Here is a 15,824-nt window from a genome sequence, read left to right as displayed (position 1 = left end):
CAGCAAAACTCTTGTAGGTATGATACCCAATGCCATAACATTATTGCAGTAAATAATTGACAGTGGCTGTGGATTACAATATTTACATTAGTTGTCTAGGAAATTGTGTACTCACTGATGTGTAGAGGTACCCTTCTCCATTCATTGCTATATACAACCCTGTCTTCACTCCTTGGATTGCAACAACACGAAGACCCACAGGTATGAGGTTGAATAATGCTGCAAAAATAAATCAAATGGTGTAAGTTGCTCTCAGCTCAAAGCAATTAAAGCCTTTAATGCAGTCCAACATTGCCCATGAGAATGAAGGGTTGATGTGCAGTATATACACAGTTAATGACATGGCAAATTAGTGAGTGTAGTCTTCTGTTGTAGAATGCACAAGAATGATAAAACATATTTAGAAAAAAGTGAAACCAAGTGTGACATTTTGCTAAACATCACCTCGTAAAATAATCTATGCGGTTAAACATTGCCGTTGTCAGATTATGGAGTGCAAGTGCCAGTGCCTGGTATTCGAGTGAGTAAAACTGCTATTACTTAATCAAATGAAAAACTATTTTTGTTTTAAAATGTGTTTAATGTTCAAAGACCAATGAAGTTTACAGCCAGGCATTTATTTATCTTAAAGGGTTAAAGGGGCTGTTCACCATTGAATTAACTTTTAGTATGATGTAAAGAGTAAGCTTCTGAGACAATCATTTCATTTTTTACTATTTGTGGTTTTTGAGTTATTTAGCTTTGCATTCAGCAACTCTCCAGTTTGCAAGTTTGGCTATCTGGTTGCTAGGGTCCAAATTATCCTAGCAACAATGCGGTGATTTTAAAAAGACTGGAATATAAATCAAAGAGGCCCTAAATAGAAAGTAGCAATAACCATAAATGTGTAGCGTTACAGGGCATTTGTTTTTAGGTGGGGTCAATGACACCCATAAGAAAGCTTGAGAGTCAGAAGAAGAAGGCATAATAATTAAATAACTATATATAAAGAAAGAAATTAAGGACAACAGAAAAGTTGCTTAGAATTAACCATTCTATACCATACTAAACGTTAACTGAAAGGGGAAACAAGAGCACAAAGGGGTGAAAAACTGTACAGGGTGTGTGCTTAAACTGCTGTGCATGCTATGTAGGTTCATATGCTGGACACTGAATCTTAATCAAGTGCTACCGTATATACTCGCGTATAAGCCGAGTTTTTCAGCACCCAAAATGTGCTGAAAAACTCAACCTCGGCTTATACGCGGGTCATACGTAGATACGGTCCTTCCGCGGCCCCAGCAGGACTGTCTGTGACTGACTGTCACGATCGCCGCCCGGAGCAGGTCCAGGAGCTCCGGGCGGCGCGTCCTTCCCTGCCGGCGTTCGCTCCCAAAATGGCGGCGCCCATGGCCGCCACGTGGGTAGCGGCGCCGGCTGGGAAGGACACAGGGGGTCGCACTGCTGGGCTGGAAGTCAAAGCTCTGCGGGACAAGACAGAGCTCCCTCTGTCTCTGCAGGGCTCGCAGGGTGCTGGGTGTAAAGGGGAACATTTCTCCAGCCATTTTATGAGGGATTTTGATGTTTTCACCCCGTCGGATCAGCAGTGGCATCACTATGCGTCTGTGCTAGAGAACTGTGTCCTATTTATAACCTGGCCCACACTGATCCTTCTCAGGGTAAGCATATTTTTGCAGTGTCATGTTCCTGCTGATGGAATTATGGGGAGGCTCTTTTAAATAGTTTTAGATAGATTTCTATGCCATAAAACATGATTACACATTTACACATTCACATTTTGAAATCTGACATGGGGCCCCTAGGCTTATACACGAGTCAATACATTTTTCCAGTTTTCTTAGGTAAATTAGGTACCTCGGCTTATACACGGGTCGGCTTATACACGAGTATATACGGTAATCTAAGGCAAGACAACATGTATTTTTTGTGTCAGTTTGCAAGGAACATCAAAAAGTAAATTCTATCCAAATATTACAGAATAATGGAACAAATAGATTTCTGTACATTACAGGATCTATACATCAAAGACACATTGTATTTAAAATACTGAAAATTAGAATTTAAATCTTGCACTTTTCAGAAAATGTTTTAGAATATGAACATGTTCATCAAGCATCTTTAAATTAGAGTGAAAATGGATTTTTTTTCATCTGGCAAAATGTGAAGGAATCCTTTATTTTTGTAAGGGTGGCTTAACATAACATTGATTAATCAAAGTTGTTCTGAAGGCAACTGCTAAGAAATAATAAGCATAATCATGCAAATTCCTCCTGTGCTTTTCTGCCTGGCAAGATGAGAGAGGGGAAGCCTGGGAAATACCACCCCAGGGATATAGTCTCCATTTTAATATGCATACACAGTTGTAGAAGGGGATGCTCCATTTGCATTAGACTAAAAAGCATGCAGTGCATCAATTCATAGATATAGAACATATAGATATAGAACACATACTTATTGCACTTTACTTAAGGCTGATTTTTTTGTTGCATATCAGAATCACATTTGATTTTGTGTGTATTTTTTATTTCTTTATTTCTTAGTTTATCTTTCACTTCAGTGTAACCTAATCAGCTACATTAATTTGTGCAGAAATTGAAGAGAACAGGTAAAAAGCAATAGACTGAGAATCTTCGCTTCAGAAAAGACATGTCGACATAGAAAGCAGAGTCTGTTTAGCAAATGAGCTATTGTTTTTACCAGGCAGAGCTAAATATTTATATTTATTAAATAGAAAATTGTGAATTAGGAATATCATCTTTGAGATTATAGTGGCTCATATATCAATACATGGCAATTGTGTGCCTGGGCAGTAACTCATAGTAACCAATCAGTCACTAGAATATTTTAGCCAGCTGCAAGCAAAAAAAAAACATTCGATTTGTCATGGGTTACTGCCCAAATGCAACTTGTGTCTCCACACATTGAACACACTGGACTGGATAATATGATTGTGGCCAATGTAAAATCATCTTACAAGTGGGAATAACTTTAAGGGGCATATTTATAAAAATAAATTTTTACATAAGTTATACACCTAAAAAATGAAGTTAACCATGTATTTATAACCATGTGCATTGTAAAATAGTGCAGAACTCCACATGCTAAAGTTACTGTATACCTTTCTTTCAAAGTGCATTAACTAATTACACAGGCATTTAAACAACTATATTCCACCTCAATGGCCTTGTCAAAGTCTATTCTAGTAAATGGAAAACGTGTGTACATACTTGTAAAGGTTCTTAAGTCGTAATTTTACGAAGTAAGTTTGTCATGCTTGTTACATGTTAATATGTGATTGCTTCTCCGATTTATAAAGGCTAGGAGCTGGCTATGAGAATTTGTGGTTTAAACAGTGGTTCTGGCAATTGATTTTTACAACACTTTTTTTTTATTAAGCCTTTCATGTACAAATGTCAACAGAATTAATCAGTGACACAATCTTGTGAAATGTAAACTCTCCAAACAAAGGCTACTAGGTCAGTTCATAGTCAATATAAGGGTAAGGGCACACACTAAGATTCGGGGAGATTTAGTCGTCCCAGTGACAAATCGGCTCTTCTTCGGGCAACTAATCTCGCTGAAAAGCCTTCCCGCCGGCTAGAATCTAAATCGCAGGTGGGATGGCATTTGGAGCACTGCGTTTTCTGAAGTCGCCCGAAGTTGCCTACAAAGGAAACTTCAGGCAACTTCGGAAAATGAATCGTTTCGAATGCCATCCCGCCGGCAATTTAGATTCTAGCCGGCAGGGAGGCAGTTCAGAGAGATTAGTCGCCACAGCGAAGAAGTGATTTGTCGATGGGCGACTAATCTCCCCCAGTATCTTCGTGTGCCCCTGCCCTAAATGGTTACTACTGTATATGCATTGACTAGATTTACCAGGTGAATGTGCACCCCGTTAAGTTCTTCTATAGTCGTAATTACAGGAATGGAACTTCTTATTCAGAATGCTTGGGACCTGGGATTTCCCTGAAAAGGGGTCTTTATGAAATTTTGATCTCCATACTTATTAGATCTCAGAATCAAGTACAAGATAATTATCGTGAAAAAGGAAATAATTTTAAAAAATTAAAATTTTTTTGATTACTAGTTCATTATTATTCATGCTGTTGTAAAACTTAAAGATATTAGAAGTAAGGTTGCCACCTTTGCCTGCAACCAAATCCAGACAAAGGGGACAGACCTGTGTCAGGGGGCGATTCAGTGATATTTAGGGGGCAGGACGGTGATGTCAGGGACAGGGCAGTGACCTTTGGGAGTTTCCAACAGGTACAAACCAGGCAGGAAGTCAGACAGCTCCTTCAAAATTGGGCTGTCCAGGTCAAAGCCAGACAGGTGGCAACCCTAATAAGAAGTCTTCTTTGAGTCTCACGACCACTCAGTCTATAGCCTTGTTCCTATAGTCATAGAGCTCAGTGATGATTTCTAATACACACATTTATATTTATAATTTAAATTACTCCAGGGACTATAACTTTCCAACAACTTTATATATTAACCTATAAAGTTATTGAAATTGTATAAAAGTCTCTGGAGTGCAGTGTTTGGTACTAAGTGGAATTAAATATACAGTCATTTAGTCAGAAATAAAGAACTTTACTTGCATTCTGGATTGGAAATTAGTTTGTTTGTGGTTTCTTATAAATAAAAATGAGAAAAATTAAAATTTTAGTCAACCCCCCTACAAACCATGGCTTTGTGTCAGTAAAAATTAAGTTTGCCTGAAATATAACAGGTTACACCAGCTTTCATGTGTTTGCACAAATAAGGTAATAAATCTATTTTTCCAAGTATAGCTAACATTCTGCATCATTCTTCTTTCCCTGTCTGCAATATACTTTACCACTGAGAAACTTCCATTTTATATATCTGAGCTACAGGCATATGTCCCCTGCCTAAAACCATAAAAGAGTGTCATTCTTATTTGCATTGTTAAAAGTTTTTCTTGTTATCCCTGCCAGCCTCCCCCCTTTAATTGCTGCCCTGCAGATAAGGAATTCAGGAGGCAATTTGCTTTCTAATTGATGATAGATATACTGTAGAAACAAGCAAAACAGGTACTGTCTTTCCTTCCTAAAGAATATTACAGGTGTTTTAGAAGTATATTTATCAATGGGTGAAAGTTAGGATTCATCATATGATAAATAGGCATTTAAAAATTGCATAAGAAAGAATAGAAGGTGGGTGAGTTTTTATGTGGTGAGCTGTAATTTCACACTTAAATAAATCTGCCCCCAAGTGTTGCAGTATTTTTCAGATAATGCACAGGCATTTTATTCTGGCAACATAACTAGTTAATTAAAGCTTTGTTGTATCTTTATCTGCAGGTAGTAACAGACCACTATGTTCAATTGTCCTTCTATAGTTTCTGGTATCTCACTGGTGTCAGGGGCTATGGAGGAATCTACTTGACTGCCATGGGATTGGGGAAGTAAGGGTTTTTTAGCAAAGCAGACACTATTTTGGGAGAACAAAGGAAAGCCTTGACTTGTGACCCTGGGAGGGGAGGCAACAGACCTTCTAAAATTTATCCCAGCAGCTATTTTGTACAAACTCCATGTAGAGCAGGGGTCCCCAACCTTTTTTTACCGGTGAGCAATATTCAGGTCTAAAAAGAGTTGGGAAGCAACACAAGCATAAAAAAAGGTTTCTCAGTGGTGTAAAATAAGTGCTGGTGGGCCATTTGGTAGCCCCTATGTAGACTGGCAGCCTACAGGAGGCTCTGTTTGGAAGTATATGCTAGATGCTACCAAAATGTGTCTCTAAACCAGGAATTCAAAAATAAGAATAAGATAAGATTTGCGGTCACTAGGAGCTAATTTCAAGGGATTGGTGAGCAACATGTGGCTCACAAGCCACTGGTTGAGGATGTCTGATGTAGAGAATCAGAGTTTGGTATGGAGGTGATGCCTAAAACACAACTAATGTGTCATGCATAAAACTGCACAAATGACCAAAGCAAATGTCAAGAATGGCATCATAGAGTCACAGATCTCAAGTTTCGAAAATATCTTGAGCAGTGAGTATGCAATCATTGAGACGATACTGGCCGAAATATCATCTTATTGTAGGATTTAAAAGAACGGTCAATGTTTAGTTCCTGCTATGCGAGAGCTTTTAGGGAAGAACTATGCATGGGTAGAATTGTGCCTTTAATATTAAGTTTATTAATATTAATTTTACATTGCAATTGGTATGTTTCTACAAGAAGGTAGATGTGTTAGAGATGTGCATAAGGGTAGTAGATACCTATCAAATACCTAATTCCACTTAAAGTTTATTGTTATAGTTTATATTGATGTATATATTTAATTTCAAGGAGACTCTACAAAGTCATATCTCTTAATTCCCATTAGGTGGAGACATTACACAGGTGTGTTCTATGTTTCCCAGTCTCTTCAACTATCACCAGGGTCTTTATCAGATTTGCCAGGCAGTCAGCAAAAGGTTATGTTATAAAGGAAAAATATATTAGCTGTTATTGTCAGTGTTAGCAATTTTACAGAATTTAAATCTAGTTACCACTTGGTGCTTGAGCTGAAAAAAAGGAATAATGGGATCATTTGATTTTTCGGCAATGACCTATATTTAGTACAGTATGTGACTATAATGGTGATTATAATCACTATAATAATAATTATGTGGTGGGGGCCTTGGGGTATTCAAGTCAGTAACTTTATTACACTTATACTTAAACTTCCAAGGGATTTACAAGCAGCATCCTAATTGTTATAGAAGTTAGTAATATCATCCAAACACAAAGTGTCTCATCATCATATATAGATTATTTATCAACATCATATATATATATATACTGTATATATATATATATATATATATATATATATATATATATATATATATATCCTTTATAATCACTGAATATACTGAAATAACACACATGTTATTGATTACAATCATTATGACTTACTAGGGAAGCAAAAGCAGCAGGCAAAGACATCTTTTTCTATTTCTTAATTAACCTATATTCCTATCCATATGCCATACTCAAGGGAATACAGTCTGCATTTGTTGTTGACTCCACATTCCAAGCTGGAAATGCTTAGTCATATAATATATATAATTCAGTTTTGAAAAGTGTCTGAATTTTCCAGGGAACAGACATTATGTCCAGTTAGTTTAATCCAAGTTGCAAGCTACTACCATCCTCAAGTACAGATTATTTAAATTAAACCTATTTGAATTAAACAAATTAAAGGGGTGCTGGTGTTTTAATTCTCAATGACTTTGAAATGGAACATTAAAAAACATTTTAACAATAAAAAACCCAATAGGATTATATTGCTTTAAACATTCATTCAGGCTACTTTCGTTAAAAATAAATGCAAATTCTGTTTTACCATTAAAGAAAAAAATAAAATAAAACATTTTAAAATTTAGGAGATTTCTGGAGGATAGAATTCCTGATAATAGTTCCCATAACTATACCTTATACTGAGAGCCACATTTATCAAAGGAAGAATTTTGAATTTATGTGAGTTTTTAAAAACTCCCATAAACGCCCATGAACTTGAAATTCGACCTCAAATTTATTAAAAAGATTGAATTTCTTAAACCCGGGTGAATAGGACTGACCTGAAAACTCGATTTCTAAAACTCGATTCAAGTTTTTTTTCTCCAAAATAAACTTGAATGTCAGGATGGGTGTAAACAACTCCAAATTGATCACAGACGTCTCCCATTGACTATTCTGTAGGTTTTAGGTGGGGGATAGTCAAATTCAAGTTCTTAAAGCACCAGAGTAATTGAATTTTCAAAAAAACACTAATCGGATTTTAACAATTCCCTAGTCGAATTTGACAGTTTTGGTCATAAAAAAAAAAATCGAAATTCTAATTTTCAATTTGACCCTTGATAAATCTGCCCCTTAATGTTATATAAGTTACCATAAATCCTTATTGATGGCAAAACAATTCTACTGAGCTTTAATGTTTTTAGTAACCTTCCACATTGCAGAATGATCCATCCACCTTATCCAGCTTGATAAATATGATACCTGTGTCACTGTAACATACCTGCCACTAGATTCTGGGCATATATTAAAAAAAATATAAAGAAAACATAGCTCTTCTGTTTGTATATACACTATCTTTTGTGTTACATTAGAAACTGTGAGTTGGAAATGCTAAAACTATACAAGACTAGAGCTTAATGTGAATGCAATGCTCTGAATTTTAATTTTAGCCTCTGGGATTTCACTTTCAAGTGGTTGTGAAAAGAATATCCAAACAGACAAGGTCTTTCTATGACTTTCCATATCAAAGACTTCCTGGAATGACATATCTAAAAGTGTGAGCTTGCATACAGCTGAACTATTGTCATGTTTTTACAGAACGCCACACTAATAACTGTATTTTATGGTAAAATAAAAGTAGACTCAGCAGGGAACCCGCTTACTCAATTTATTTTGTACACAACAGTCTGCAGTCTACACACTATCATTATAACTACTTATGAGAATGAATTTAGAGAGATGAATGAAGGCAGTTAATATGTGTAAACTGTTTATATTTACAACTACATAAATTTGCCAATAAAATTGTCAAAGCAGGGAAATATAGCATGTAGACTGATACAATACAGCAGTGTTTTAGCAGAAAAGAAATACATTTTCCAATTCTTCTAATGATGAATATATATATATATATATATCTATATATATATATATATATATATATATATCTATATATATATATATATATATATATATATATATATATATATATATATATATATATATATAGTGAATAAAATACCCCCTATTGTAAAATATAAGGATATTATAAGTTACTGAGGTGTTTCATGACCATATAAAAGCACAAGGCAGGAAGACCAATTGCATATTTTGCAACATGGGGGACAGAAATCATCAATAAGCCCCAATTATAATCAATAACATCACTAAGCACCTTTTATAAGGATACAATTTACAGGATATTCATGGCTCTTGTGTATTATATATTCATTATGTTCTTGGTTGGCAGCAGCAGTGTCATGATGCTGCCAACTGTTTTGGTGACCAAGTTGAAATTACCTTTAAATAAAAAACAAAAAGGGAATCCCCTTTAGCAGTGCTTTGCAACTGGAGGCCTATAGGTACTCCTAGGGAGTTTTATAATTTTTAGAGCTCTATGAATTCTTTATATGACATGATATAATTCAGGTCCAGATCAATGCATATAAAGGGTACAACACTGCAATGTCTTGCCAAGATTTTGCACTCTCTGCATAATTACATACAGTAGCTGTTGCACTGGCACTGCTGGTCTAGACTCAAGCCCATGTAAAAAAAAAACCCATCAAAACATGTACCTGTAAAAGATTTCCATGATTTAAGCAACCTGTATTTCCTGATAAGTTGCTTCATGTTTTTTGTGTCACTGGTGTACATTTTTCTAAAGGTAGAACAATTTATACTGAAACATGCAGGCATGTCTCTCCATACAACTCCCATTCGTTTGGATTAGTCCTGAGCTGGGCCTTGGGGCATAAAGATGTTTGAAAACACCCAGATTGGGTTTGTCATTTGCATATTTCACAAAATCCTTTAAGATATATATATATATATATATATATATATTATTTTTATATCATTTTTTATTTTATGGCCATAATTTAATTCTAGATTTGCTGATGGCAAACAAATCAACACGCATTTTTATGCACAAATGATTAATGTACAGTACGTGTTTTCATGTTTTCTTGTGGAAATTTAAGGCAGATTTGAAATGAGGAATCCTGATGGATTTCAAGCAGTTTAAACTTGATTACAGTTACTAACAATGTATTCCTGACTCCCATAAAATTGATTTAATGAACTGGCTCTTTTTAGAAAGCATTTCCTGTGTTCAAATATGTACAAATTTGTCTAAAAACTAATTCAACAACTTTAAGCGGTTGTATTCAATCTTTTACTGGGGGGGGGGGGTAGTACAGGAGCTGACAATAACTATGACATTCTAGTTTATGAAAATCTTACCTAAGAAAGACAAGCTGTACGTTCATATTATCACTAAATCCATGGGCAAGCTTTTGATTTGAAGCCCTTTTCCATATAAAGTAGTGAGGAGAGGATATTAATATATCGGACTGGCATTTTAATTAACAAGTAATAATTATGGTTAAAATAACATTATATTTAAATTTAGGGTTTCACTCAAACTGTGAAGTCTCACAATTTACAGTATCTAGTGCCACTGGCATTTTCAGCTAATGCTGGCTTAATATATTGAATGGCAATATTCAAAGCTTTACGGGTTTTGGAGGTTTATGGGGGAAGTCGGTGTAGTTTTAGTTCCTACCTAACTTGCTCTATGCATGCTAATTCTTGTTGTGAGTCTAAGGAATAAAGAGCTATAATGGAAGTGTTTCTGTGTAATGCTGAATCCTACACTTTGTATAATGCACAATTTTCCATTTCAATGACATGCCTTTTGTGCACACTGTGTTTTATGCCTGCCACAGAGGATGACAATTATGCTTTTATAAAGATAATTCTAAAGGTAGAAGACCCATGTTCATGTAGCCAAAGGGATGGGAGCATTGGCAACATCTTAGATAATGTTACTGTGTCGATCTACTGCCACAGGGACCTTGTGGCCTTACTTTGAAAAAAATTGTTGATATAAGGGAATATTTCAAACTGCAGCCCTCTAGCTGCTAAAGAACTACAACTCCCTTCAGCTATCTGGTGATACTAAAAGATGCATTTAATCAATTATGTGCTGGAGGGCTGCAGGTTTAATATCCCTGAGTTATAAACAAAAATTTACATGCATGGTTCTGGCTATGATAAAAGTTTCTTCTACAAGCATGTATTACCCTTTTTATTCAGCTATAATGGCAATGCAGGGTCTGGATATGTTTACATACTCATAAAGACACCAAGCCAGACTTAGCACAAACCAAAAAAACATGCACTAATGCAAACTTGGCACATACTTGAGTATGACCAATAACATACATGCAATGTATTTTTCTGTACATGAATAAAGAATGGAAGTGCATACTATTTTGTAACACATTAAATAAATCGAATTCATATTTTGAAGTCATAATGCTGCTGTACAACAACAAAATCAGATTTAACTTTCATACTCACTAGAATTGCTGCTGTCGTCCTTTGTTCCATCAAGAGTCCCATCTGGGTGCATTTGCAAGTAATATCCTTGCCTGCAATATAACCTGGTCACTATGCCCTTGAGCTGGGGATCTGAAAAACAGTTATATTTTGCCATTAGCGTCAAAACTTGGCCGCCGTCAAACATTGGCCTATCTCTAACTTTTGAATTAAAGTGCATAGCTAGTCTCCCTCTCTGTGTGTTTTCCATCTTCGGTACAAATGAGAAAGTGTAAGATGTAAGTGTGCAAAAATCCTGACTATACTAGTTTTGTGTAGACAAAAGACAAAGGTGCGGTGTCCTGGTGTTATTACTTAACAGGACAGGAAAAAGACAAGAGGAATGCAATTAAGACAATTGTTTTAAAGCCTCAAACACAGCAGAAAGACTTGTAGAAAGCTTGTTGGAATTCTTAGGCTTCAAATGTAACATTTCTATGCAGGACTTATAATTGATTAACATAAATATGACATACATGTATGTTGAGTTTTAAAGGTAAAATATTGGTTTTAGTTAAAAAAAAACCACAGTAGGTCAGACACACAAATCTCAGTATGGTCTTTCCAAACACAATTACTAGTAGACTATTTTTGAACATCCTTGTGGAAACTAGACACATACACAAATTACACATACTGGTTGTGTTTTATAGCTAACCCTAGAAATATGTGAATAAATGCCCTTTTCTGAAGCTATCTGCCATTACCAAATTATATGGTACAACAGCAATCAATATTTCTAAACACAACTAGCAGTAAGACCAATAACAAAAATCTTAGCAGCACTGGCTTGATTCCATCATTTTTGCATTCAGCACTATGCAACTATATTTTTCTGTTTCATTGACATAGTTGCTACCATCCAGGGACACTCAGCTACTGCAAAGTGTCATAAGGGACTTGTTCTAAGCCGGCACAATGCAACCTTGACCGCTATTGATGGCATGAATAAAGGGCATCATTATTTCACTAAATATATCTTTCAGTATGCGTACATTAACTGGGAATTGCTCTCTTCATTGGCAAATGTAACAAGTCTCTTCCATTGGTTAGTTTTTAGAATCTGGGACATTTCCATACATAAACATTACCTGGGTCAGATTCTCAAAATATAAGGGGGGGAGGTGATGGAGAGTTAGTAATTGTCCAATTATTGCCTGAGGCTCTTACTCAGGAATCAGTCTGCATGCTTTGAATGTATATATATATATATATATATATATATAATGTCCCCCAGTGAGTGGAGGTCCAGGCTAACAAGAGCCCACATTCTAGATGGGAAAACAATGTCTAATTCCTTTTCTTTCCTAATTCCTTGCTTCCAGTGCAGAGGGCCATGATGTGCATAATGAGCAATTTCCCAAGCTCACTCATTATGTGCATGTGTGGGATGTAGGAATAAGGGAATGCACAACCCTAGACACATATTTATAGGTGTTACCAAATAGTAAGGTACATTTAGATACACTGGGGCTCATTTATTAAAGCAGCGCATAAGTGGACGCAAAAGATTGTCTGCGCCATCACGAGCATGATCGCTAATATATTTGCGTGATATTGCGCATAACACAGAGCTTTTGCGATGGTTTTGTTTATGCGCATTGCGCAAAAGATTGGGCATTTATGTCGCAAACGATGCCGTGGTTGTTAGGGGCGTGGCTGTGGGCGTGGCTACAATGCGCTTGCACTGCAGCCGTCGCAGATTTGCGTCTGTATATGTGCAAAACTGCACCCGGGCAACAGCACCACAATTTTTACGACTGCCTCTTCGTGGCGTAATAGTAACGCTCTTCAAAATGCGCATTCCTGCCCAGCTGCGCTAGTATATTCACATTTTTGCGTTTCATGTTGCTTAAAAGAGAATTTTATATATGTGTGCAGAACCACACTGCTAAACTGGGTTCTGGCAAATACAATGGTGCTGCTGTTGGTGGGGATGTTTGTTAACTCAAAGTTAACTCAAAGATGAACAACCCCTGTAAAGTGCATATTAACCACGCCTTCCACCCAACATGTTTATATTGACCAAGGTTCCTTTAAGGGTATCAGGTAGGCTAAACACCTTTGCAACCAAACAAATATTAGCACAGAAACAAATGCAGATGCGTCTAAGTGAACGCAATATGCGCAATATGTGACGCAACTAATTAAAGCAGCGCATTCATACATGAGCACAACTAATCCTTACCTTTGCAGTATCTTCCTGTGTGCACAATTTATTATAAGCACTGCGACAGCTGATAAGCAGTTTCACACGTCGCACCTGTCTGTGTCTACATTAGCGCACAAATCGCACTGTTAAGGTATCGTGCGCTACATTATTAAATACTCGCATGCGCTGGGCAAATATCAGGCCACTGCGCTCTTTTTAGCGCTGTGCTGCGTTATTAAATGAGCCCCAGTTTCTTTAGAAGATTTTCCATTGGTAGTAAAATGAGGGCTACTGTTAGACTGAAAGGCTTGCTAGAAGTAACCAAACACAGCTGTTGCTGAGAAGTTTATGAGGCATATGAGTTTGCCCCCAGCGATGTAAGACACATATGCTAGTTTCAGTAGAAAACCAGGAGTTTTCTAGAAAGAAGGTTTCTGGATAACTGATACCATAAAGAGGCAAATTAGCATTTGTCATCTCCCCTTTTTCTAAACCACATTTTGGGGTTACATATATATTGCTATATACAAAGGTAGTTTTTTAGCTGCATACATAAAATACAGGACTATACAGCTTAGCTCATATTTGCCCATTTTAAAAGGCACCTTTGGTAAACTGTTATAATTCCTTTTTAAAAATGTTGTTTATTATCTGTACATTTTTATTATTTGACTCTTTTGCTGCAAGAAATACAATGCATAGGTGCACTTAGTCTCGCTGAATTCCCACTGGGTGCAGATATGGCATTTTAGAAAGAAGCCGAAAACTGTTGCTTTGCCTTATTAGCAGAAGCTTGCATGCCTAAGTAACATTATACTATGAAAGCACCCAAGCATACAGCTTATTTAATAAAAAAAGCATTCAGTTTTCTGTTATATTGACAGATTTGATCAAATTTCATGTACAGAACTCGTGATAGTGTGAGAAAGAAAGGTAAATGATCAATTTTAATATTTATGATTCTCCTAAGATGCTCATGAGATGAAATTCTCAAATAAGACTTATTAACTAGTGTCAAAAATGAGATTTTGAATGAATGGTAGCAGTGTTCCATTGTTAGTTATTAAAAAAAATGGATGGGCCTTCAGTAAGGATGAACAAAATATTTCACCACATTTCGCCATAAAAAAAAACCCTATTGGCTTCAATGCGTTTGGTGATTTTTATGCCGTTTCACGAATATTCAGTGAAGCAAAATGGGTCAGATTCACTCATCATTAGCCTGCAGTCAATCCTCATTCTCACAAATCACATTGAGGATAACTTTTTATTTATATCTCCTATTTACTATGTGCACATAATGGTAAAGGGGTCTAAGCAAGTACTAAGGCATATTTTACTGACTGAACTGGTCATAACATAAAGGCTATAATCATATCAGTATATATTTGCAATACAGAAATGTACATGCTTGGAAAAACCTATATGTGCAGGGTTGTACTTTTATGTTATATGATGTATTCTTTATAAATGTCTCTGTTTAAAGGTGTATGTCGGTGACCATTAATAGGGGTGACTCTACAGCAGTCATCCACAAATTTAAACTACAGCTCCCAGTACATCCCACCAATCATTGTAGTTTAACAACACCTACACTAAAGGGCAGACGATTGCACAGCCTTCCTATATACCCAAGAGCACTATGATTTAACAAAAAGAATTCATATTAGTCATTAGCTAATATACCAGTTCTGTTGGCAATTTGAACAAGAATTATTTTTTCCTTGGCAAGAAATGGCTGTGAAAAAGACTGTTTAATTGATTGATATATCCGAATCAAAGCTGTTGCTTGTGTAATCATATCAATTAAAGTTTTTGAGAACACAACATTCCATCCTCTGTTTACTTCCTTTACTATCATATGCTCTCTCACGCTCTCTTTATTTGGCAAGGCAAGCTTTGGAAAGGAGGGAAGGTACAAATGTATGTTATATTATACATTGAAAAAGATGACAATGACTTTGAATTGTATACTACCTTTGTTTATTGTGTAAACAATGGCATTCCAGTGAGGAAGCCACTCAAGGAAGGTTCCCAGGTCTAGCTGAGATTGTGGGGGTAGTTTATGTGTGCTTCTTTATACTCCTGAAAACCTAGCTTAAAAGGTGAAAGTGAGACTGGTTTCCGGTACTGTTTTTAGAACTTCTGATAAGACAATGTTTCATATATTTGTTACCTTGATTTCAGTTCAGGGTGGCCCTGAACTCTTACATTTTAATTCTGAAAGGGACACTTGAACTGAAAAAAAAAAATCCAACAACCACTGCATAGCAGAAGCATGCAATCACACTAAGCAAAAAGAGCAACACTAGCAACAGAAATATTATATAATTATATTCCTTCCTCCTGTAACAGCTCTATTATAAAAAAAACAATTCAAAAAGAAAAAAATGTTTCAGGTTGTACAAGCCAGACGGCAGAGATGTATCCACGGTTTTAAGGTTCTGAGCCATCCATTTAAGAGGGTTAGGGCTCTTACTGACGAGCGGTTGAAGCTGCGCTCCCCTGCGGTCCGTTTTTCTGCTTTCAGCCGCA

The 15,824-nt window shown here is 36.2% G+C and overlaps 1 protein-coding gene across 2 annotated transcripts in view; it reads right to left on the bottom strand.

Moving 5' to 3' along the window:
• LOC108708470 (fibroblast growth factor 14) overlaps positions 1-15,824 on the bottom strand; it is a 348,798-nt gene that overhangs the window by 107,794 nt on the left and 225,180 nt on the right. For both annotated transcript variants that reach the window (XM_018247216.2, XM_018247217.2), the window contains exons 2-3: positions 11,120-11,230; positions 116-219 (exon numbers count right to left, since the gene is read on the bottom strand). In XM_018247216.2, the coding sequence (XP_018102705.1) occupies positions 116-219; positions 11,120-11,230 (215 nt within the window). The remainder of the gene's footprint in view (positions 1-115; positions 220-11,119; positions 11,231-15,824) is intronic.

The sequence above is a fragment of the Xenopus laevis genome, chromosome 2L, assembly GCF_017654675.1.
Source record: "Xenopus laevis strain J_2021 chromosome 2L, Xenopus_laevis_v10.1, whole genome shotgun sequence".
Lineage (NCBI taxonomy): Eukaryota > Metazoa > Chordata > Amphibia > Anura > Pipidae > Xenopus > Xenopus laevis.
Note: the sequence above shows the minus strand (reverse complement) of the source record. Positions and strands in the feature narration are given on the sequence as shown.